Source organism: Mangifera indica, chromosome 12 (genome assembly GCF_011075055.1).
Source record: "Mangifera indica cultivar Alphonso chromosome 12, CATAS_Mindica_2.1, whole genome shotgun sequence".
Lineage (NCBI taxonomy): Eukaryota > Viridiplantae > Streptophyta > Magnoliopsida > Sapindales > Anacardiaceae > Mangifera > Mangifera indica.
The window spans coordinates 12,514,714-12,538,922 of NC_058148.1; the positions used below are offsets into that span (position 1 = coordinate 12,514,714).

A 24,209-nucleotide genomic window follows, 5' to 3' on the forward strand; every position below is an offset into this window, starting at 1 on the left:
GTTTGGTTTTGTTGATGCGTTTAATAATGTAAACTTCACAATATATATAATGAGTAATATTATATGTACTTATTTTAGATATATAATTGTGTACATACTTATATATATTATCACATAATTAAATATTATTATATATTTTATTTAAAAATATTTAATTACGTGATGACACATATAGGTGTGTGTACACATTTGATATGGCCAAAGGACTTATTCACCCCTAAGTTTTTATGTATTCCTAAAGTTATACCCACAAGTTTGAAAAACCCAAAGTTTTATTCATACACCAATTACTATTAAATTTTTTTGTTAAAAATAAGGGTAAAATCGTTATTTTATTAATAGTGTTGAAAAAAAATATAAAATTCATCACATTCCCCCCTGAGTTTTAATAACTAACAACTTTACTCCTGCTTAAAATTTTCTAACTTTGAAAAGTCATAATTTCTCCTCCAAACCTAAGGTTTTCCTTCTGTCCTCTGATGCTGATGACCTTCTCTCTCCACCCTAAAACATTGGTTAATGCCTCCTTTTCCACGATAACCTTCTTTCTCCAGATCTTATCATGACGAAGAGATTTGGAAAAGGGGATTGTTATGGAAAAGAAGGTTTTAACCAACGTTTTAGGATAAAAAGGAAATGTTGTTAGTGCTAGAGATGATGATTGAAAGGGAGAAGAAAAGAACCTTAGGTTTGAGGAAGAAAATGTGACTTTTCAAAGTTAGAAAACTTTAGATAGAGGTAAAATTATTAATTTTTAAAACTTATGAGAAAAAATGTAATGAATTTTATTTTTTAATATTATTAGTAAAATAACGATTTTATTTTTATTTTTATTTTTAATTAAAAATTTTAACTTCAATTGATATATGAGTGTAAACTCTATATGTATGACTATAAAAACGTATTAAAACTTGGGATGAAATAGTTCTTTGGCAACACATGAATGGAATTGTATTCAATCAAGAAAAGATTTTAATATAATTTTATTCTGATAAAAAATAAATTTTATAAATATTTAATTTTTGATAATAAAATATTATCAGATTAAAATCATCCCACAGGTTTTATGTTCAACGAACAAGATGAAATCAACCTTTGAAATAAACCGCATTAAAAATTTTTTTTTTCCTTTTGCTTTCTCTAAAATCAAAATGGAGAGTATGTTAAGAATGAAAATTTCATAATTCTAAATTTAAAAAAATAAATAAACCCTCTTTGTGAGTTTCATTTGCTCACGTTACCTTCATTTCGTATGAAATTCCCTCTTTAATTCTCAGACGACCAGACAGCAGAATTAGACAAGTACCTTTTGTTGGTTTAAGTAGAGTTTTGTCTGGTCGTGAAAGCCGGCTTTCTCAAGTCTTTTGGACGTGGTCCTTTACACGGGTCCCTCAACCAATCATATAATTAAATGTTTTTAGCTTTGACCTTCAAAGCGACATTTGCGATTTAATTGCTTCAACATCATTTTTTTTACGGAGGCCATTGACAATGAGTTTGAGCTACTTTATATAAACATTTTCCCATCTGGATTTCGCTTCAAATTTTTATTCTTTCATTGTTTCTAGCTCCAAGTTTGCATCTTCTTCTGTTCATAGCTAAAAGTTCTGAGCTTGAAGAAGCTCAACATGGTGAAATCGTGCTCAATTCTCAAGTGGGTCGTTGTGGTTTTGAGTTTTTCATGTGGGGTGCAGTGCCAAGATGTGAGTGACTACAGTCAAATTGACAATCCTGCAGTTCTTCCGCTCATCACACAGGTTGTTTACAGCAGCATCTCTAGTCTTACCACGAATCTTAGCAAGGATATAGCCAGCCGGTCAAGCGCTTGCGTTAAGGACCCGTGAGTTACATCTTTATAAATTTAGCTTCGTTTTGGTTACTTTGAAAAAATGAGTAAAACAAAATGTGAACTTATCATGCTTTGTGTAATTTCTGATTTATGGAAATAAAAAGAGGTCAACTTTTTGGAAGTGATAGGATTAGGGTTAGTTGAGCTGTGTTTTCTGCTCTTAGAGTTATTAGATTACTGAAGTAAATTTTTAACTCTTTTCGTTTATTTTCTTCTGTTAGATCTATTTTAAACTTTTATATTTCTATGCAGATTTTATTTGGACTGGTTAAATTTAAAGCTTATTTGATTGTCCCAGGGAAGCTGATTGGAATAAAGCATTTAATTATTCGTCCAATTTGGACTTCTTGGCTTCTTGCATTCAAAAAACTAGAGGTACAAGTATCTAAGATGAGCTTTTTTTTTTTTTTTTTTCTGTTTGATTGATTGACAATGAAGGAATAGAATCAACCTGTAAAGGCTTGGAATTGCCTCTCTCCTGTTGCTTGGTCAAAGGCTTAGTAGTCACTAGCGTGCTGGCCTTACTAGGCTATTGAAAGATAGAGCATCTTGGCCTAGAAGAATTCATGCACCTCTGTCTTGGAGGTTTGCTGAAACTTTAGTGATTGATGAAATATTTTATTCTGTCTAGTTATGTTAATTTACACACATTGAAGCTACTGTTCAAATCCTTAAACAAATTACTTTCATAGTATTAGATAATTTAAGATAAGTTCACTATTAGGTTTATTTCATCTAGTCTCACAGTGTTGATAATATCCAATTCTTAATCACATTCTTCTGAAATTGGCATAAGAAGATGTCGCCTTTTTCTTAGGGCCGTAAAAGAGGGTAATGTTTTCTGATCTTAGTAAAAGTTTCATACCAGTGGATCTCCAGCCATGGTTCTGAGTTCATGCCACTAGTCAAATGGTGGCAACATTTTCTTTTTGGTTCTATCTTTACAGAGTTCTTGATTAAGCTCAAACTTCACTCAGTTTGAATGCTTTTAATCATCTTCAGCTCACCTCAAATCAATCTGATAAACATATCCTGTGATTTATGATTATTTTCAGTTTTTCTTTGCCCTTATAATATCATGCCTTTGGGAACTTCTTTCCTCACTGAATGTGGAGCATGGGGAAAGCTTTCCTTCATAAATGGGTGCACAGGGTGTTCAAGTGTGAATTTGGCCTCCTCTATAGCCTTGTAATGGGTGACATTATGGCCGAGTTAAGTTACAGGTTGATATGCCAAATTGTATTTTCTGTTGTAACATGCTATCTTGGTTCTATTGGTTTTACAGGAGATATCACCAAGCGGTTGTGTACTGCTGCAGAAATAAAGTTCTACTTCAACAGTTTCTTTGTATCATCTGGGGATTCCAGTTTTTTGAAACCTAACAAGAATTGCAATTTAACCATATGGGTATCTGGTTGTGAACCAGGATGGGCTTGTAGTGTTGGCCAAGATCAGCAGGTTGACCTTGGTAATTCACAGGACATTCCAGCAAGAACTCAGAACTGTGAGTCTTGTTGTGAGGGTTTCTTCTGTCCACAAGGTCTAACATGCATGATACGTAAGTTTCTAAGAATCCTTTAAATATTTTGTTTCTTGATAGTTGGAAGTATTATATATCAAAGTCTCCAAATACCCCTTTATAAATAGTCCTTTTATCCTATGGCTCTCATGGTGCTTCACCATTACTCATTTACTTATTTATGCTCCTGTTGTTGCTTTGCATTATGATCTTGAAGCTTGCCCGCTTGGTGCCTATTGTCCTCTTGCAACACTCAATAACTCAACTGGCATATGTGAACCGTAGGTTCATAATCTAATTTTAAGTGTTGCTTACTCTATGTCTTATCATAACATCCAAAAATTTGAATCAATATGTATCTCTATCATCTGCAGATATGATTACCAAATACCTGCAGAACGGAACCATACCTGTGGAGGGGCCAATATCTGGGCTGATGTTGCTACTGGTAAGGAGATATTTTGTTCAGCAGGATCATATTGCCCAACAACTATACAGAGAAATGCTTGCGGTAGTGGGTATTACTTTTTTCTCAACACTTATCACTTCAAAGCTTGTTAGCATCATTCTTTAAGTCAGGTTTTTATGAGAAAATTAGGACACTTGAGATTCAGACATTCTGTATGAATTAGTGTTCGATGAAAGTTTAGTTGGTCATGACTTATTTTGCCATCATTTTCTAATCCTAATAAACTATTTTTTGCAATTACAGACATTACTGCAGAATGGGTTCTACATCTGAGAAACGTAAGTTCTTTTCTTTAAAAAATCTGTTTTTATAACTTACGTTTAGTAAAGACTGTTGATAATTGATCCTATAACCTGATATGTATGGCTTTGATACCGTAAGTAGGATTAATTACACAAATACATACACGATGTCATGTAATCAAAACAAATTCTCACACATACGGGATTAAGACAAACCTGATGCGGCATGGTTGATGCAGAATCAACTCTGAATATGTTCGATTATCAATTAGTGGAATTGGTCTTCCTCTCCAATAACACATAGAACCAAAACACAATAACTTGGATGGGTCAGTATATCGCTTCTGTATGTGTTTTGGGAAAGGGACCTAGCCCTTTATATAATAAGTTTATTGGGTCCATCCATTAAAGACCCAATAAACTACAACAACCCTCACTTATCACCCAAATTAAAAGGTCCAATATGAAGTGTGTTTGACATTTACAATATGATCTTACAATGCCCAACAAATTGATTATGGGTTATATATTTATCTGGTTTTATTTTAATCAAATAAAAGCATAATCAATGTATGCCTCTTCACAATTAACCAGTTGACTCTCAAAATTTGTATGCTCAACATTTGGTAATATGTTCCTACTTGGTTTTGACCTTTACCAACTATTGCAGCCTGCTTCAAGTTGGCTTCATGTGATGCACAAGCTTCACATCAAAATCTGCGTGCGTATGGAGTTATGCTAATAGTAAGTTTTTCTCTTCACTTATCGAAATAAACTTAGTATTTGATCTTAGCTGGATTGGCTCCTAGACAATTACTGATTATGTAAAATTACGCCACTTGCTTGCCGTTGTTCCTCAAATATCTTAAATATGCCATGATTTTTTTATTTTGCAATATAATGACTTTCCAATTTTTAATGAGTCACTTTATAATTTAACAAAAAATGAATATGCACACCTAGAGCCCCTTGCATACTTTGCTGATCCAAATAAATTCCCTTCTTCACTTGTGCAGGCTGCTCTGGCTACTCTACTACTCATTATTTACAACTGTTTTGACCAAGTTCTCTCCACTCGGGACAGGAGACTGGCCAAATCCAGGGAAGCAGCAGCAAGGAGTGCAAGAGACAGAGCAGAAGCACGTCAAAGGTGGAAATCTGCAAAGGACGTTGCTAAAAAACATGCAACTGGATTGCAAATTCAGTTATCACGCACATTTTCTCGTAAGAAATCTGTCCAACCTCCTGAGAAGCTTCGGATTTTAGACCAAGCTAAATCAGACATAGATGAAGATTTGTACCTGAATTCTCATTCAAGTTCCTCAAATGCCACTCTGCCAATATCTGCACCTTCAAAAGGAAAGAAAAAAGAACCTGATCAGATGCATAAGATCTATGGGATAGAAAATCACCATAGTAATTATGAGAGTGTCAGTCTTGATATTGAAGATGGAAAAAGAAAAGAGCATGTGTCCAAAGGGAAAGATAAAGAAATTACTACTGACAGCCAAATTTTTAGGTATGCCTATAATCAACTTGAAAAGGAGAAAGCTCAACAGCAAAAAAACAAGAATCTTACCTTCTCAGGAGTAATTTCAATGGCTACCGACACCGAAGTCAGAAAAAGGCCTCTAATTGAGATTTCTTTCAAAGACCTGACCCTTACTTTGAAGACAAAAAATAAACATTTGTTGAGGTGTGTAACTGGAAAAATTAAGCCTGGCCGCATCACTGCTGTCATGGGTCCTTCAGGGGCTGGGAAGACAACATTTCTTTCTGCTCTGGCAGGAAAAGCAATTGCATGCAAGTCAACTGGTTCAATTCTTATAAATGATAAGCATGAATCAATCCACTCATATAAGAAAATTATAGGTTTTGTGCCACAAGATGATATCGTACATGGAGATCTGACTGTGGAAGAGAATTTCTGGTTCCATGCACATTGCAGGTAGGCTATATTTAGCTCCTACAACATTCTGGCCACAAATTTATATATTCAAGTCACTTTTTTTTTTTTTTTTTTAAAATCTGGGATTCTACAACAATCAGTATCTTTATATAACCTTTAATTTCTTGTAGATAATATATAGCTATCTATCATTAATGAGAAGTTGATGAGTAGGACACTAAAATTCAAAATAAACAAAACTAATATCATTGCTTGAGTTGCTCTGCTCAGTCATGTGTATTCTTGACTTTCTTTTTTTTATGATGATATTTCTACATCTGTGCTACTGCTGCCATTTTTTCTTACATTATCAAGTTCTGATTGTTGAAGATTATCAACTGACTTGGCAAAAGCCGACAAGGTTTTAGTTGTTGAAAGAGTTATTGAGTGCTTGGGGCTTCAATCTGTGAGGGATTCCTTGGTTGGAACGGTAGAAAAGCGAGGCATCTCTGGAGGGCAGAGGAAGCGAGTAAATGTTGGATTAGAAATGGTTATGGAACCTTCACTTTTGCTCTTAGATGAACCCACGTCTGGTTTGGACAGTGCATCCTCTCAGCTGCTTCTTAGAGCACTTCGACGTGAAGCTCTTGAAGGGGTAAACATCTGCATGGTGGTTCACCAACCAAGGTAAACTTTTCCAATGACAAGTTAGCATCTTTTTTACTGCATATGTCTTTCATTTTGTTTAAAGTTTCAACCTGCTTTATGATATCTAAATACTTTCTGGTAGTAGGATTACCTATTCAACATGTTAAGAAGCACTATAAGTTATTTCCCACTAGTAGTACTTGACATTTCAAATCATTGGAAACATCATAAATGATACTGTGAGACAATTGGTTGTCAGTAAGAAGTAAAGAATATTAATGTCAATAATCTTATCATTTTCTCTGTGATAAGTGTACAAGCTAGAACATATCAGCAGCTGTGAAGCCAGTATTTCCATGCAGTATGCATGTGGATATTTAAGGGTGACCCAATATTCATATAGTTCACAATGTTGAGACTATCTGAAATTGATTAATAGATTTTAGCGGTAGCTATTAGCTACTGTAATTAGTTGTATCATAAACCATTACACGCTGCAACTCACTGGATTCAAGTTATCAATCAAGTTACTTTTCCATTCTTAATGTTGCATCCTTCATGGATTGAATAGGATTGGCAAATTTTTTGTAACCTTGATTTACAGAATCATATTAGAATTTCTTTTATATTATGACTACTTTGATGGCAATCATTCTCAGCCTTCATTTCCTTTCCTATTTACTGATGGGTCAAATATCTGGTTCAGTTATGCCTTGTTCAGAATGTTTGACGATTTAGTACTTCTGGCAAAAGGTGGCCTTACTGTTTATCATGGTTCAGTGAAGACAGTTGAAGAATACTTTTCAAATCTTGGTATCAAGGTCCCAGAGCGTGTTAATCCTCCTGACCATTACATTGACATATTGGAGGGTATAGTTGTACCAAGTGCAAGCCCAAATTTTAATTATAAGGAGCTTCCTGTCAGATGGATGCTTCATAATGGGTATCAAGTGCCCCCTGATTTGCGGCAGTATGCTGGTGGAGTTGTTATGCCCCCAATGGGTATGAATCTAGCTAATGGAGAAAATCTTTCTGATGCTGGAATAGAGGACAGGTCTTTTGTTGGAGAATTATGGCAAGATGTAAAGAGTAATGTGGAGATACATCATGATAAGATACGATTTAATTTCCTTACGTCCAAGGATTTATCAAACAGGAGAACTCCAGGTTTATTCCAGCAATACAGATACTTCCTTGGGAGGTAAAAAAGCCATTTATTTTTGTAATTTTTCCTGGTGATTCCAATTATAATACATGTTTTAATGTTAAAATTTCCTTGTATCCCATATTATTTAAATACATATCTTGCCAGAATGTGCTCTCATAATTGTTAGATATAGAGACTATCAAGAGTATAATTGACATGCTTATCCTACAAGTTTTTTTCTGCTATGATTTTCCGAAAACTTTTCATTGTGTCTGTTGGTTGTTCAATTAGTGTTGAAATGTAAATTACTTGAGCTTATCAAGGACATTATATAATCAAGTTTGAAATCACCTTGACTCAAGCTGAAGCCAATGAGTTACTCTTGTATAGAAGTCATCGCTTGTCTTGTTCTCATTTCATCTGGGATTTACTTCACAACCTCACATGTGTTTATCCAATGCATCCCTAATGAGCCAATGTATTGGAAGGATGATGAACCTCGACAAAAAAATGCATCTAAAGAATATAATAGTCAATTATTTTTGCTTTCCATAAAGCAAAAAGTTATGTTCTACCATTTACTTGATAACTGCAGTAACTTAGCCTCAGGATCAGAATATCGTCTTTCCATTTTACTTTCCCATCCATATGTATTGAGTCAAATACTCCACTCTATTTGAATGATACTAATTCTTGACACTCATAATGTGCTTGCCAATTTCAGGGTTAGCAAGCAGCGACTAAGGGAAGCTAAATTACAAGCCGTTGATTATCTGATCTTACTGCTTGCTGGAGCCTGCTTAGGATCATTGAGCAAAGCAAGTGATGATCAGAACTTTGGGGCAGCTGGTTATTCATATACCATTATTGCAGTTTGTAAGTTCAACAAACTCAGTTTTCTTTGCTTTATAGTTTATACACACGAATCTTTCAGAATATTGGAAGAACCTTGTTTCAATTTTGCCCTACTTTTGAAGAATAAAGAAGGGTGGATTTAGAGATACGTCCTAAAATTTACATAGCAGGAACCAATAGTTATTTCAAATTTTGATTAGATGGCTCAATCAATTGCTTAAACAAATAATTGAATAGACTACATGTATTTACATATTTTTGTGCCTTACTGTAATATATTGCTCTTTCTAGCTCTTCTATGCAATATAGCAGCTTTGCGAACATTTTCTCTAGACAAATTACAGTACTGGAGAGAAAGTGCTGCTGGCGTGAGCAGCTCGGCCTATTTTCTTGCCAAGGATACAATTGACCATTTCAATACAGTGATCAAACCTGTTGTGTATCTCTCTATGTTCTATTTTTTGACCAACCCAAGATCCAGCTTTGCGGATAATTACATTGTTTTGCTATGCCTTGTTTATTGTTCAACCGGTATAGCCTATGCACTGGCTATCTTCTTTCAACCAGGTTCAGCACAGCTGGTGAGTAATGGGAGTAACCAATGGAACAATGTCTTTTTACCAACCTGAAGTTTCATATGCCATTCAATTTGTACTGAGAAGCTATTGATCTTGCAGTGGTCGGTTCTACTTCCCGTGGTTTTGACGCTGGTTGCAACACGAACAAATGGTAGTCAAGCTTTGAAGGATATTGCTAACTTGTGCTACCCCAAGTGGGCTCTGGAAGCATTTGTGATTGCAAATGCTGAAAGGTATGACAACACTGCCTCTTCTCTCCACGTTATACACAAATCTATGTAGCATGTTGCACCTTGGGTTTTGTGAAGAGCTGGGTAAAATCAGGAGGCTGATATCAAAAATGGGTTGTAGATATCCAGATCAAGCCTGGAAATTATTCAGTATAATCTAGAAGATTAGCCAAATGTTGCCCATTAATCCTTATAAGTCAAAGATTTTCCCCCAGTGCTATCTGATCTGCGATCACTTGGAGAATCTAACTATATGAATGCGCACTTATGCATTGTATACTGCAAATTGATTTAATTGCCAACTCCTGATATGTTTAACCGGGGATTAGTTAGGACATCATAGAAACTAACAAGCTTAATGAAATCATCATTTTCATTGTAGGTATTCTGGAGTATGGCTGATTACTCGATGTGGTGCACTGCTGAAGAGTGGATACAATCTTAATGAATGGATTCTTTGTATAGTGATCCTTCTTATCATCGGAGTGGTTAGCCGTGCCATAGCATTCATCGGCATGTTGATCTTTCAAAAGAAATAAGTTTCAAGCTCTAGACCAGCCATTCTTTTTCCTCTCAATTCTTTATGTACAAAAGCAGTATTTCAGAATTTGAGGCCGCCGCACCTTCAAAAAAGATTCAGCAAGACTACTTGCTCAAAGTGTTGAGTTAAAATTGCTTAGCAGTAGGAAAATGTAAACCACATTAGACTAAATCATGTATACTGTAGCATTTGAATAGCATTACCATTAAATTTTATACGATTATACAATGACTCAACCAAAATTACTGAACTTATGTGAGAGAACATTGGGAATTTCTCGGTATAAAAAAAAAAATTGAAAAACTTCATCAGCTTCAGACCCCAGTTTATTGGGGGAAAATTAAAGAGAGAGAAATCAAAGGTAATGGTTCAAAAGATGGCCAAAGGAAGAATAGCTTCCACCATTTAATTCCAACTTTCTGGTAGAGGGCCATCCAGCTTCCTCTCTTCTCAGGCTACTAAGACCGTTGGCAAAAGCATCTTCCTTAAATTGCTTGATACACAAAATGTAACTGTTTACAGAGTCATAGGTAAAAGAATTATAACAACCAGGTTCACCGTTAACCAATTTTCTTTGCAAAGAACCCTTTTGATAGAAAGTAATCAACTTATAATTAAATCAGTTCAGTTCCTCCCATTATCAAAGATTAACTCGACTAATGAGGTAAAATAAAGGCAATTGAAAGGTTATAAAAAAATGTTCCTAATCACCTCCGATATCGATGAACGGATGATCACTTCCATATAATGTCCCCCATAAATTTTAGAGCTGGTACACCTCTGATCTCGACATCAACTAGGGGCGCCTGAACCATTATCAAGTTGGAGAGTTCTGGATCACTTTGGATCATATCAAGAGCACGCATCTGATCCTATAATATTTAAAGACAATATCAATTTCAACTTTGAATCAGAAAAAACAAGGTGTGTTTGGCAATAAAAGGAACATAACCATAGAATAAGAAGAATGGGGAGCTGGAGGTTATCATTTTTGTAGACCATAGCTCCAATTCCACGTTTAAGAAACACAACACAGAGATTTACAAACAGAAAGTTAAAAATGCTAGATAATTCTCCCGTGTAATTGCGTTATATGCTCACTGTTTTAAATCTTTCTTCCAATCTACCGCTTAACAATCATCCATAAATTTATGGTTTGGCTCATAATGTTACCGAAAGTTTAATATCCTGCCAAAAATTGAGAAAACAAATGAATACCTTCCTTTTCATAGCACAAAACTTGCAGTCTGAGGCAGATGGGGGAAGAATCTGATTGACAATAAGCCTCTTGACAGGAACATTTTCCTTCGTCAATGAAGCACGCAGCCTTGATGACTCACTGACCGCCATCACCTAGATGAAGTGAATGAGAATGAGAATTTTCATGCAATTAACAATAGTTCCTACTAGAACGAAAGCATTCTTTAATAATCTCCTGCCACTTGTTCAATAACTAGCTAATTAGCCAACTCAATATCAAAGAGTTAAAGGAAAGAGGGGGATGGGGAGTTGGAAATGGAATCCAGATCCAAATGACACAGATGATCCAAAATAACCCCATTAATTTCAAATAAGATCCCACATGTTCGGTACAAGACCAGACCAAACCAAGACACCATTAACACATAAATCTTAACAAAGCAATTTTTCTAAGCAAGATCCCAGAAAACTAAAATAACATAAGTATGCACTAATCGCTATCCACCAAAAAAATGAAAGTTTTTCAAGCTTGAATAAAATAACACATGGATAAAAAGATGCTGGCAAGTACATCCATCACTTGAGGAATATCTAAAAGGAAAATTATTATTACCGTGGGGATTGTCACTATAACAAATTCTGTTGCATCTCTATCACGGAAAAGTTCACGTACTTTTACCATCCTCTCCCTCAGTTTCTCCAATTTGTCAGCCTGAATACCAAAGAGACATTAAAATAGAAACTCATAAAAGAAGAGCACAATACTGACTCCCGACATCAGACTTACAGAATTTGGTTGGGTTTGTTCTTGCCCAAACACGGATTTTATTGCTGAGGTGGCTGAAGCTAATTTCTGTTTGAGCTGTAACACAAACGAATGATAAAAATTTCTCATCAAACATAGAAAACAGCCCTTGAAACACTAACAAGTAATTAAATACTTCTGCATTAGCAGAAATGCTCACTTTCATAAATTTTTCAGCATTCTCACAAAAGATGTAATTGAATGTGTAATCTATGAAGGATACTATGGTCCACATATTGCTAAAATTGGATGAAAGTTTTAATATGATGGTCTAATTTAGCCTTCATACCTTCAATATCTTTCCAATGGAAGCATCCAAGAAGTCCGGCAAAGATAGAAGTCGTAAAGTATGGCCCTGCAAAGAACAACATCCCGTCTCATTAGATTAAATTACAAAATCAAGTGACATGAAAAATAAGTCATTTTCCTCACCGTAGGTGCAGTATCAAAAACTATTCGAGTAAACATACTATACTCCTGGGATTCAAGGAATTGCATCACCTGGCAAGATGTTCCCTGGTCAATTTGGAGTTCAAAGATATGTCATATGCCGCACAAAAGGTTAATTAAGCAGGGTCAATAATACAAACTTTGGAAATTGCAATTGCTTCATCCAAACCGGGAGGAGGTGTGTCCAATAGCTCTCCAAGTTTTAACTCTCCTAACTTCGTCAACCAAAAGGTGGGCAACCAACAAATGTTGAAGAAATTAAGATAAGACACTCTCAGTATTGAAACCATTCACAAAAAATAAAAATGAAAGTACAATCAAAGGCAGACATTTGTCATCTCAAATTGTAAGCCAAATGCTACAGATAAAAGTTTAACCTGCTCTAAAAGCAGACCAAGACCCATGCCATCCATTAAATCCTTCACTCCAGTTCCACCATCTTTCTGAGTTACATTGCGAAATTCTTCCCTAGCCTTCTCAGGGTTTATCTATTGCAAAAAGTACAACAAACTCTTACAATAGCCAACAGAACCATCACTAAAAAGTAAATACATAATGATTTATTGAATAATCAAATAAGAACAAATTCTCACGAACCTCAAGAGCAAACAATGGATAATCAGGTCCTTCAACTGGTACCAGTTGCCCTCCAGTCAAATCCTAAGTAAAAATAACCATACACATAAGCACAAACACAAAATGCACGAACTCCATTATAAGCAAACATTCTTGATTCCTAATTTCAAGGAATACCAACAAAGTATAAGGCTCTAAACCTGAGCAAAAGAATCACTTAACGAATGTGCAGGATCAGTTGAAACCACTAAAGTAGGGTGTCCATTATTTGCAAATTTAACAGCAAGTGAAGCAGCACAACTTGTCTTGCCTACACCTCCCTTCCCACCTAACATATAATACTTCCTTTGAGTCCCGGACACCATTTCATCAAACCCAGCAATAGCTTCTGAAGGGGAAGCCACTGATCTCACTGCCATATACACAAAATAATCAATTTTTTCACCGTTTTAAGTGGAAATTAAATTTCCTTAACATCCTAACATCATGTCCTGCAACAATCCAAAATTATTTATTTATTTATTAATCTTATTGCCTCCTCAAAAAGCACCTTCAAATCATATTTGAAAGAAATAGAAATAAAAACAAGTATGAAACCACACTGAAATCATATACAAAGATAAAGAACAAAAACAGAACAAACCCATCAAAGAAAATTCAGTTATTAGAAATCACATGATAAGGGATTGACCTTGAAGTGGGATATTGGTACGCTTTTGTTTGATAGAAATTGAAACAAAACGAGTGTAGAGCGTGCTGGTTATGGGAGAGAAAGTGAGCGAACCCATAACAGACATGAAGTTTGAGTTTTTATTAAAAGAACAGTTTTTGTGAATTGAGAATGAAGAAGATAAAGACGTGGAGGGAAAACAGCATGGAATCGTTGCCATGTTTCTGAGTTAATTCACGAAGTAAAGAAAGAGTTTCGGTTCTGAGATTTAACTCGGTGACTGGAGAGACTGTAACAAGGATAAGAGTTTTGACCCGATCCGTAACCCAAAGCCCATATAGCTTTTGAGTTTGCCTTTTTTAATTACTATTTTTGTGTAATAATTTCGGTTTAGAGGTAAATTCTTAAAACTATAGGGACTGTATGGCAGTCTTCGAAATTTACATTAATTTCTAATTTGCCAGAAATTTCACTTCAGTAGAATATTCAATTATTTGGTTCCCTTAACAAAATGTGATGCAAATTTTCTTCAAAGTCAATACAAGCTCTGCCCAGATTACAAAGCAGCCCTGAACCTGAGTGACTATCATCCGTATATGAACTTGAAATTAGAGAATTAATGTCCAACTCACAAAAGTTTTGGGGAGTTTAACAGTTGATGAGCAAAGTACTCGGCCACAATCACTCTGTGTAAAAACATAATCTGCAACTTGGGGCCACTAAAAAACATAGGAAATGGAAAAGGGTTTGGAAATCCAGTTTCAGAATCACCAGGGAACTGCAAGAATATAAGGTTAAGGGTAATTTCTTATGTTGCTCCTCCTAGCTTTCCCCAAGTTCTTCAAATTTAATACAGGGCAAAGAAACCTATAATTGATGCCATGTTTTTGAGAGAATGCCAGTTCCTGCAACATATCTAATGGGAAGAAAAGAAAAGATTTGATGAAGAATTTATTCATGCAGATAGCTTACTCTATCAGAATTCTCGTCATTCACTTGCATGTACTGATATGGACTGTTTACCATCTCCAAGTTGCTCATGTCCATGCGCAACTTCTCCAGACCAATAACATAACATCATACCGAACAAACAATAACAAAATAGGACTCTCTTGACGATCTGCAGACCATTTATATAAGTTAAAATCCAAAAAGGATGAAAGTGTTTGAACTAGAAAAGAAAAATCTCTATTATATCCGTTGATATAGAGTTCTCTAAGTAAAGGGCTTTTGGTTTTCTAAGGCTATATTGGGAGTGGGAAAAGGAAAAAAATGGACAATAAAATTGAGCGATCTCTTTCCATTTGTACTCGTACAACTGCAAAAAGAGCTTATGCAAGAAGGGTGAGTTTTGATACCCATGACTCCCGAAGTTAACTGGATGAATTTCTTGTAAGATCAGCAGAAGAACTAAACAAACCATTTTATTTAGCCAGTTCAGTTTCTGACAGTGAGATATAATCTGGCCATTCAATCCAAAAGCGCATCAAAATCCAGTAACAACTTCAAGTACAATGCCAATCAGAACTTGCTGCATAAATTTTCAGAATTACACACGTAAGTATAAGACAGCTACCCTCAATGTCTAAGAAGGCTACATCTACCACACATACCATTATGTGATTAGGTTGCCATGCAACAATGGTAATTACAGATTTGACAAAAAAAGTGGAGTAACTCAACTATAGTCGCATATCCTATATATTGTTATAGGTAGCTGGATATATCAGTCTTTCAAGTTTCCCTTTCCTGCTAAATCTTCAAGTGTTAGATTTAATGTATCAGAAGAACCTTTCTTCACTTCTTCCCCTCGTGCGGCAAGGAATTCCTCAACACTTCCTGGTTCTCCAAACCATCCAAGGCGATCTGCAATCAAGTGCAGATTATTACAGCCACCACAGCGTGCCACCACCACACCTTTCTCATAAGATTCACGACAAATTGTCTTCACAGATCTTGTTTCACACACCTTGCAAGTAAAAATCATAGCAAGATCATGCCTCGGGGATGTCTTCAAGTTGGAAACAGCAGTATGCTTCACAGCAGAACCGTCACCAGTGGGCTTCAAACTGCCAATCTCATGATTTTCCAGATCCTCATTAACCACACTGGTAGGATTTGTTAGTGTTTTCAGTCCTCTTCTATGATATTCATGTCTGTTAAACAGTACACTTGCTGAAGGAAACAACTGCCTAGAGGGTTCTGGCAGAATATTGAAAGAAAAAGTTTTTTAGCACTTCAGAAAGTCAATGTCAATAAAAAGATAAATCTACCACATCAAGATCAGAATGAATGATCAATTTTATGAACAGACAAAGTATGAGAGAGGGACAGAAGGTGGACTATGTATGCTACATAATCAGTTGAAGGAACTAAGCCTTCCATTGAGTCCCCTACTTCACCATAATTTTTTCTGCTCAACCTTATAAATCTGAAGATCCTGATAATGTGTCTAACTTGTTCTACAAACAATGGATGAAAGTAGCCCAAATATCTACCTAAATGAGCAAAATGCACAAATATACTTTCTAATACAAGAAAGTGGTTGAACTACATCCCTACTTCATCCATGTTCACAAGAACTAGTTTTCCCCCCACATTTGTATAATATGCATTAAAAAGGCTCTTAGACTTAATATTGGCTTCTTCCATCATTCCATAGAAGCTACGAGTAAGCAATCAGTCAAACAATTCGTGTTAGAATGTAACTCCAACCCAAGAAATCATTTTTCGTGGGAAATGTATTGGAAAAACGTTTAGAAAAATCCTTCAATTTTCTACAAACATCTCAAAACAAAAGACCAAATCACAAAACTGAATCAGCTACATTAAAGTAGTGTTTGAGAAAACTCGCCAAAATGCATTGTCTACACTACATTGCTAAGTTGATGCTTCAAACTCCACATACTCCTAAGAGGCATAGCTTTTAATTTCAATAAATGTAAAATCAACTATGATGATTAAAGACATATTTTCACTACCAAGGACTCAAGTTTGAGTAGTTTTTCAATTCATTGGGTAAACCAGATATTATTTATCGAGAGCCCGCATCGTACATTCAATAAAAGAACTCTAAACAAACAACAGAACAACAATATAGCGATTGGCGAGAAACAATTTCTATTCATCATTTTTATATATTTACACATGCATATAGAACGAGCAACAAAATCAAAGAAACATAAGACGCAGAGGGTTCTTTTACCTTTCAAGAAAGAAGATTTTTGAAACCGATTATGAGAAAGGAGAGAAATCACTCGTTTAATCTGGAACAATCTTGCCGCCATGATTGATTAATTAGGGTCGAGGTTGTAGCTTAAAGGAATGTGGAACACACGCGCAAGCATACACGAATACAATATATAACAACATTTTTTTTTTATTTTCTCACTTTTTAAAAAGGTCTTGAGAATTTCCCACGTGTAACCCTTTGACTGAAACACGTATGCAGTTCATCCACGTATTCCCTAAACCCCTCCAAGATGATGTTGTGAAATCCGAAGCAGACTTTGATATTTGATCAATGGCGATCTTCAGATCTCTCAAAACCCTAATCACCAAAAACTCTAAAACTCGCCCCTTCTTCACAACAACCACTACACTCTTTTTAAAGCCTCCTTTATACAGTCCTCTCTCGCACCGACTCCCTTGCTTCGCTCCCTTTCAGGGTCCTCTCTTCCTCTCATTTCCTCCGTGGAAGCTATCCCAATCCGCTACTCCACTAAACGGTGTTTTTCTCAGGAAAGTTCAGGCCTTGAATTCGGAGTTGATTCGTGACGGTATTAAACTTCCCTCCAAGTTGAGATTCGGGTCGGACGTGTTGAATCGAGCTGAGGATGAGGTTGGCAGACAGGGCTTGCTGAATAGCTTCGTGAATTTGCCCAATTTGGTCTCGATGAGTCGTTTGGTTTCGGGACCTTTCATTGGATGGTATAACATTTTGGGCATTTTTGTTTGATGTTATTTTCTTGTTCATTGAACGTCCATAAAGTTGTAAACAAGAGGAGGAAAAGAAATGTGATGAGAAAAATAAGAAACACGTATGATTGGATCCATTAATGCACTTCAATCAGTTTTTAGCTTATGAGGCTCGTGTGAAGATTGAATAAATAACCATTTCATATATTTTAGTCTAGTAACAACTATTTTGTAAGCCTACACATATTCACAATGCTTAGCATGTTTTGGCTTAGGCATGGTTGCATTCTGGTTCTTTATGCTATTCTTATGTTTAACGTGTTGATTTTTATTAGAACTACCCTTTAAAAAAAATTATAGTTTCTTTCTAATGAATGATGGGTTCTCACCATTAGAAAGGAAGGGTGATTAATAACTTCCTTTCCAGGATGATCATGAATGAAATGTATTCTTCCGCTTTTCTGACTTTGGCTATTTCCGGAGCGACTGACTGGGTAATTCCACCACAAGGTTTTTATCATTTAAGGAAGCAAATTACGTTCTTTAAAAATGGTATATTGATTCTTTTTTGGCTTTCATCATGTAGCTTGATGGATATATGGCTAGGAGGATGAAAATTAATTCTGTTGTTGGTTCTTACCTTGATCCCCTTGCTGACAAGGTACTTCTTTTTCCAAGCATAGTGTTTGAGTTGAGTTCGCATGCTATTTGGTGAACCTTAAGGAGATAAGTTTTCCTCAACATATAATCTCTTGTCTTGTATGCAGGTTCTCATTGGTTGTGTTGCTCTGGCAATGGTACATATGGATCTGCTGTACCGTGAGTTGTCTCAGCTTTTTCCCTCTTTTTAGTATGAGCAGTTGTCTATTTGAAAATTTTTGCTGGTGTATAAGAGACCAGTTATAGGACAAAACTTCAAAGGGGAAATAATAAAATTAGAATATGCAGCAGAATGTCTTGCTTCAAAATGGACTCTATTTTAATTACATGAATGATTGAAATATGAAGTTCGTTATTTTATATATGCTTCTCTCTCTGTGTTACATCATTCATAAATTAATTACGGTAAGACATGGAGAAGTAAATGGCTACTCTCAGCTAGAGTTGCATTTCTGCTTTGTGAGTTACAATCTCTGTAAGCACCTATCATTTCCAGCATTCATATTTTGTTTTAAAAATATAGCCCATAGCTGCTTTTAGCTCCATATTTAGCCTTGGTATAATGAAATATTCATATTATTTAACTCTACTGTTTCTCAAGCTATGTAATATAAGATACATGTCTGGAACAACTAATTTTTTGATTTTTTGTCAATAAATGATATTATTTGCCTCCCCAATAATTGTTTGAGAGTTTGGCTTGATTAAACACTTAATTTACGTGCACAGAGTTCTATATACTGTTTGTTTGTTGCTGGTTACTGATTCTGCTTAATTTCGCTGATGTAAAGCTGCACTTGTTGGAATTGTTGTACTGCGAGATGTTGCCCTTGTTGGTGGTGCCTTTTATATAAGAGCTAGTAGTTTGGGATGGAAGGTGACATTTTCAAACTCAGGACTTGGTCATAGACACCTTTTTATATCTTAACATTGCAGACTGGGTCATTATTCAGCTAAAGGTCCTAGCGTTTCCAAATCTGTTCTTGTAGTGGAAAAGCTGGTCGGATTTCATCAATCTTGATGGAACCTCTCCCCAGAAGATTGAGCCTCTTTTTCTGAGCAAGGTAAGCTTCATGTTAAAATTCCCTGAACCTCATTTAGATATAGGATTGTGGTAAATAGTAATATCAGTGAAGTCTGATAATTAGGTCTAGGTGACCCCTCAAATTAAAAAGGTCCTGTTTGCTAGTTTCATCCTTCACCAATGTATGTATACACATGAATTATGAAATTATGTAGTTATTAATAACTGAAAACTGAGAGGGGAAGGGGATTTCTTCAAATAGTTCCCTAAAATGACATTCCTAAAGTTTCATGTATGTATACTATATATTGAGTCCAACTGATGTTATAATTGAAGAAAAAATTGGGATTCGTCATGTATATTTTCATGAGATTTTTTCATCCCCATCTTCAATTCTGTGCTCTCATATTTAGGTTGCAGCCAAGTTGACTCTCATACAGTCATTTGTTAAATCCCGTGTTCATATGGTAAAAAATAAATAAAAATTTGGTTTGGATGCCTTAATTTTGTTGAACCATTATGGCTTCTAACAAAAGATAATGGCAGGTTAATACAGTATTCCAGTTGGTTTTGATTGCAGCAGCCCTTCTGCAACCTGAGTTTGGAACCCCTGAAACTCAATCATACATCACCTACTTGAGGTAATTCTACATTCGCTACCAGTTTGAAATGCCCCAGTTTAGCTTTTTGATAAATTTAACACAAAGTGGTTATTCCTGTGGTGTAGCTTGTTGACTGCTTCAACTACTGTGGCCTCTACAATAGCATACGGTGGACAGTACATGAGGAAGAAGTCAGCTTTGATCGCAAGGAAGTTGTAGTTTAAATCTTACAGCAGAAACCCTAGAGAAAGACTGGTTGGTCACTGTGGAGTCGGATGAGGTACCAGTTTTTCCTAGTTGCTGATGCAGAAAAAGACATTTCTATGGTTCTCAGGCAATGCAAAGAGGTAGAAGGGAAGCTCTGTTTAGATTTCCCTATCCCTCTTGCCTCAATCCATAAACGTGCTTCAGGGAAGCTGTGATCTCCCCCAAATATACAAATTATTGCAGTGGATCAATAATGAAGTGTTGGCAGATATTAACCTGTTGAAATTGTGGAAGGAGGGTCTATAGCGAAGAGCTCCAATTTGTATAGCATTCACTTGAAACGGAAATTGAAAAGAGAATAGCCAACTATGAAGCGTTTACATAAACAATTTTGTTAATGTTTGCCAAGTCTAATGTATGAAAAAAAATTTCATTTTACTTGAATTCATCGAACAATAATGTGGTTTACTGACGGATTTTCAAAATAAGTTCGTCCAGAGATTATAATACTGTCGGTACTACCGAGAAACCAATTCTTTTCTGGCCTCTTTCTATGAAACAAAGGTGCGGCTGCCTCTGGTCTGGCCTCTGGCACTATTTTGTTTATCATTTCGAAGAGATTTCATTGTGTTTTATTTTTTATTTTTTATTTTTTATCTTGTCAACCCTTTTAATGTAAAACTGCCTTAACCCAATAAATTATGCATGAGAAAACGAATGGGAGTTCGGATGTTGAAGATTCGTTCGGGGTTGGATTCTGATATAAGGAGAGAGAGCAGCGCGAGTCGTGACTTTTCTTTGCTGGTTAACGGCGATGAATATCCAGAGGATCGGACTGACAACACTGAGAAGTGGCTATGTTTAAGCGAGTTAAGGTTGAGGTTTGTCCGGTGGCCTGAGATAGGGCCATTGTTTTTTATGATCAGAAATAGAGAACTGGGCACAACATTCTTTGTAAGAGTAGTAGTAATATTGTAGTTAAATTTGTGAGAATTTATCTTTCGCAGGATCTTTTCGGTTCCATATTTGAATTCATGCATTGATCGGGGAGTTTAAAATAAGAAATAAAAGAATATCTAATAGGCAATTATTTATATATAAAATTATATATATTATTTTATTAAAAATAAGAAATAAAAAAGTAATAGTTGTACATAGGGATGGCAATTTGGGCCCGACTTTAGGGGCCCCGACCCTCCCTGACCCTAACGGGGAGGGGATTCCCCGATAAAAACGGGGAAAGGGGCGGGGATGGGGATAAAAAAAATCCCCGTAATCGGGGACGGGTCGGGGACGGGGATACATGTGTCCCCGCCCCTCCCCTCCCCATCCCCGCCCCGCCCCGCCCCGCCCCTCCCCGCCCCGCCCCATAAATCTAATATATTAATATAATAATTTATAAACTATTAAGTTTTAGAAAATTTTACATTATGATTTATTAAAATTATAACTTTAATTTTACTAATTTTTGAATTATCAATTATTAGTTTTTACTAATTTCTAAACTATTAATATAATATATTAAAAAAACCTAGAATTTCATTATCATAAAATGTAAATGCACCAAATTAATTTTATTTCAACTTCAAAACTTAGTTAGTCAATCTACTAGGTTTTACACACAAAAAATAATAAATTATAAACTTAATAAAATCAATTGAAGTGAATGAAAAGTGTTAAATTTAATGTTATTATAAAATTACCCTAAATCACATACATGAAGAGCTACTAATGAAGAGATTGATTATTGCATATTGTTAGATTTTATAAAAACTTTATATTTGAACTAAAATAACAAAGAATATTTTATAGCTCTTGTAGCAAATGATAGTTTGGAAAAATATGATTTATTTTATTTATTGAAATATATAAAAAAATTAAAATTTATATTTATGGGTATGGGGAGGGGATTTTTCCCCACGGGGACGGGGCGGGGATGGGGAGGGGATTTTTTCCCGCGGGGACGGGGAGGGGATGGGGAGGGGATGGGGAGGGGATTTTCCTTCGCGGGGAGGGGATGGGGATTATTTTTTATCCCCGCAACGGGGACGGGGCGGGGACGGGGATTGATATCCCCTCCCCGCCCCTCCCCATTGCCATCCCTAGTTGTACAATTAGACCAAACTCAATATCACATGGGGAACAAATAAAATTTTATTTTTACGGGTGGATATAGACCGAGTCAAGTTTAAATATCTTTTAATTTGATTTTAGTTCAAATAAAAAATAGTTTGATTTAAGTTTGGTTAGAACGAAAATAACTCTATTCAAATTTAGTGTAAATTTATATTCCAAATCTATGACTTGAATATATAGTTCAAATTCATAGGTTGAATTTGTGACTTATTAATAATACAACATCGTTTAATAATTACGTAACATAATTTAAATCAAATTACAAGCTAAATTTAAACTGAATTGAATCATTTATTTAGCTCGTAAGTTAAACTAAATCGAATTCTCTTTAATTCGAATTCAATTTAGTTTCAAAACAAGTGGAATACTTAATTTGAACTCGGTTCAAATTTAAATTAAATAAATTTAAATCAAACAGAATCAACTTTCAAGTCTGAGCTAACTTGGATCAGATTCAACACTAATTTTATTACTAATTCTTTGTAATTTTGTCAAAAGTTTCAAATCCATTATAATTTTAAAAGATGGACTCCTGAGTGTACAGATAAAAAAAGTATCGGTTCTCCGAATAGGAGGAAACATTTTGTAAAAAATATGGGTTCCTAAGTGACATTTTAAAAAGAATAGACAGAATAAAAAAATACATATTGATGGGGACAAAGGGAACGCTGCGTCGAATCCTCCGTGTCATGTAAAGTCAGACTCACACGGCACCGTTACGAAAGGATCGTAGGGAATGTCAATTGCCATTAGACTTTTCATTATATAATTTGTTCATGGTTATTAACCAAGACTGCGATGCTTTAAAAGGAAGCATGAAAATAAGAGTAAATATCGTTGTCCCACCCCATGTTTAGCTTAAAAACCTTTTTCAATCTTAGTGGATATAAATAATATTTTTTTACTCAAAATCAAATTCAGTTAATAAGAAAATATGTTAAAAAAATAAAATTTTCATTTTATACTTACCACTTTATTTATTAAAATTAAAAAATAAATCTTTTAAAAATCGAAATTACATAAGAATTTCATTCATTTCACTTTTATACCATATTATTTTCCCAAGTTTCGGTTAAGAATGATGATAAGTGATAGTAATAATATTGTATTAGTAGAAATATAAATATGGATGTTAATAACAAATGATAGTATGTTTATGAGGTAAACTATAATTTCTCAAATATTTTTGAAATATTTATGGTTTTTTTGAAAATTAGAAAAAAAGTTTAAGAGGTGTTTTTTGATTTTTTTATAATTTTAATATGCTTATTGATAATTTTAAAATGTAAATTACATTCTAAAGAACTCAACAAAACATAACAAAATAAAAATTTAAATATCATATTATAAATTATTGATGTTATAATAGAATTTTCAAAATATGAGATAAATATGATAATTTAAAAGGCTTTGAAAATTCAAGCAAAGTTTAAGGATGTAGCATAATTTTTAAAATTTCAATATACTCTTCAATCATTTAAAATTAACAAGTACACCCCTAAAGAACTTAACATAACATAATAAATTAATAATATAAATATTATGTTACAAACTATTAAATCAATAGTAGTATTTTTAAAATATATGAAGGTTTAAAAAAATTGCATAGATTGAATTATGAGTTTTTAAACCTTTTAAAATATTATTTGTCATCGTAAAAACGTTAAAGTCTGATCTGCAAGACAATTATTTTTTTAAAATTATGAATGATAAAATTACTAATTTACTTACGTATTCATCATTTTTTTTAAATATAGTTTGATTTACGAGAAAAAATATGTTTTTGCATGAAAACTATGGGTGTAAAAGGGTTTTTAGAGTAAACTTCGATAAAAAAATATAATTTATTCTTATGTATATATTCAAATAAATAATATTTTATATATGATTTTATATAAAAATAATAATATATTATTATATAATTAAATAATAAATAATAAAATAATATTTAATTATTATATCCAAATATGGTTTCCTCAGCAGTTGTGAAGAAAA

At 34.6% G+C, this 24,209-nt stretch overlaps 4 protein-coding genes across 9 annotated transcripts; 2 read left to right on the forward strand and 2 right to left on the reverse strand.

Annotated features, from left to right (window-relative positions):
• Nucleotides 1-1,385: 1,385 nt before the first annotated feature.
• Nucleotides 1,386-10,189, forward strand: LOC123192590 (ABC transporter G family member 28-like). Of its 2 annotated transcripts, XM_044605189.1 has the most exons (14): nucleotides 1,386-1,840; nucleotides 2,148-2,224; nucleotides 3,135-3,407; nucleotides 3,586-3,649; nucleotides 3,743-3,886; nucleotides 4,081-4,115; nucleotides 4,750-4,823; nucleotides 5,096-6,027; nucleotides 6,358-6,654; nucleotides 7,322-7,816; nucleotides 8,487-8,638; nucleotides 8,909-9,198; nucleotides 9,295-9,428; nucleotides 9,808-10,189. In XM_044605189.1, the coding sequence occupies exons 1-14, from the start codon at nucleotides 1,629-1,631 to the stop codon at nucleotides 9,962-9,964; spliced, it is 3,336 nt and encodes a 1,111-aa protein (XP_044461124.1). In that variant the 5' UTR covers nucleotides 1,386-1,628; the 3' UTR covers nucleotides 9,965-10,189. The 2 variants fall into 2 exon arrangements, with proteins under 2 accessions (XP_044461124.1, XP_044461125.1); XM_044605190.1 differs by lacking the exons at nucleotides 1,386-1,840; nucleotides 2,148-2,224; nucleotides 3,586-3,649 and having other exon boundaries at nucleotides 3,267-3,407.
• LOC123192591 (ATPase GET3B-like) lies at nucleotides 10,143-13,949 on the reverse strand. Of its 4 annotated transcripts, none has more exons than XM_044605193.1 (12): nucleotides 13,689-13,949; nucleotides 13,198-13,409; nucleotides 13,019-13,081; nucleotides 12,799-12,909; nucleotides 12,562-12,636; nucleotides 12,404-12,487; nucleotides 12,261-12,326; nucleotides 11,954-12,028; nucleotides 11,780-11,878; nucleotides 11,185-11,319; nucleotides 10,678-10,838; nucleotides 10,143-10,478 (listed from the first exon to the last, which is right to left on the reverse strand). In XM_044605193.1, the coding sequence occupies exons 1-11, from the start codon at nucleotides 13,885-13,887 to the stop codon at nucleotides 10,701-10,703; spliced, it is 1,257 nt and encodes a 418-aa protein (XP_044461128.1). In that variant the 5' UTR covers nucleotides 13,888-13,949; the 3' UTR covers nucleotides 10,143-10,478; nucleotides 10,678-10,700. The 4 variants fall into 4 exon arrangements, with proteins under 4 accessions (XP_044461128.1, XP_044461127.1, XP_044461126.1 ...); XM_044605192.1 differs by having other exon boundaries at nucleotides 10,143-10,446; nucleotides 10,655-10,838; nucleotides 13,689-13,948; XM_044605191.1 differs by lacking the exon at nucleotides 10,143-10,478 and having other exon boundaries at nucleotides 10,520-10,838; nucleotides 13,689-13,948.
• A 1,222-nt stretch (nucleotides 13,950-15,171) lies between these two features.
• Nucleotides 15,172-17,036, reverse strand: LOC123192993 (DNL-type zinc finger protein). The gene is made up of 2 exons (XM_044605737.1): nucleotides 16,873-17,036; nucleotides 15,172-15,869 (listed from the first exon to the last, which is right to left on the reverse strand). Exons 1-2 carry the CDS (start codon nucleotides 16,952-16,954, stop codon nucleotides 15,394-15,396), a joined length of 558 nt encoding a protein of 185 aa, XP_044461672.1. The 5' UTR covers nucleotides 16,955-17,036; the 3' UTR covers nucleotides 15,172-15,393.
• A 34-nt stretch (nucleotides 17,037-17,070) lies between these two features.
• LOC123192990 (cardiolipin synthase (CMP-forming), mitochondrial) lies at nucleotides 17,071-20,519 on the forward strand. Of its 2 annotated transcripts, none has more exons than XM_044605734.1 (8): nucleotides 17,071-17,597; nucleotides 18,013-18,079; nucleotides 18,172-18,246; nucleotides 18,353-18,404; nucleotides 19,037-19,122; nucleotides 19,235-19,309; nucleotides 19,850-19,910; nucleotides 19,997-20,421. In XM_044605734.1, the coding sequence occupies exons 1-7, from the start codon at nucleotides 17,191-17,193 to the stop codon at nucleotides 19,907-19,909; spliced, it is 822 nt and encodes a 273-aa protein (XP_044461669.1). In that variant the 5' UTR covers nucleotides 17,071-17,190; the 3' UTR covers nucleotide 19,910; nucleotides 19,997-20,421. The 2 variants fall into 2 exon arrangements, with proteins under 2 accessions (XP_044461669.1, XP_044461667.1); XM_044605732.1 differs by having other exon boundaries at nucleotides 17,091-17,597; nucleotides 19,816-19,910; nucleotides 19,997-20,519.
• The last annotated feature ends 3,690 nt before the right edge of the window (nucleotides 20,520-24,209 follow it).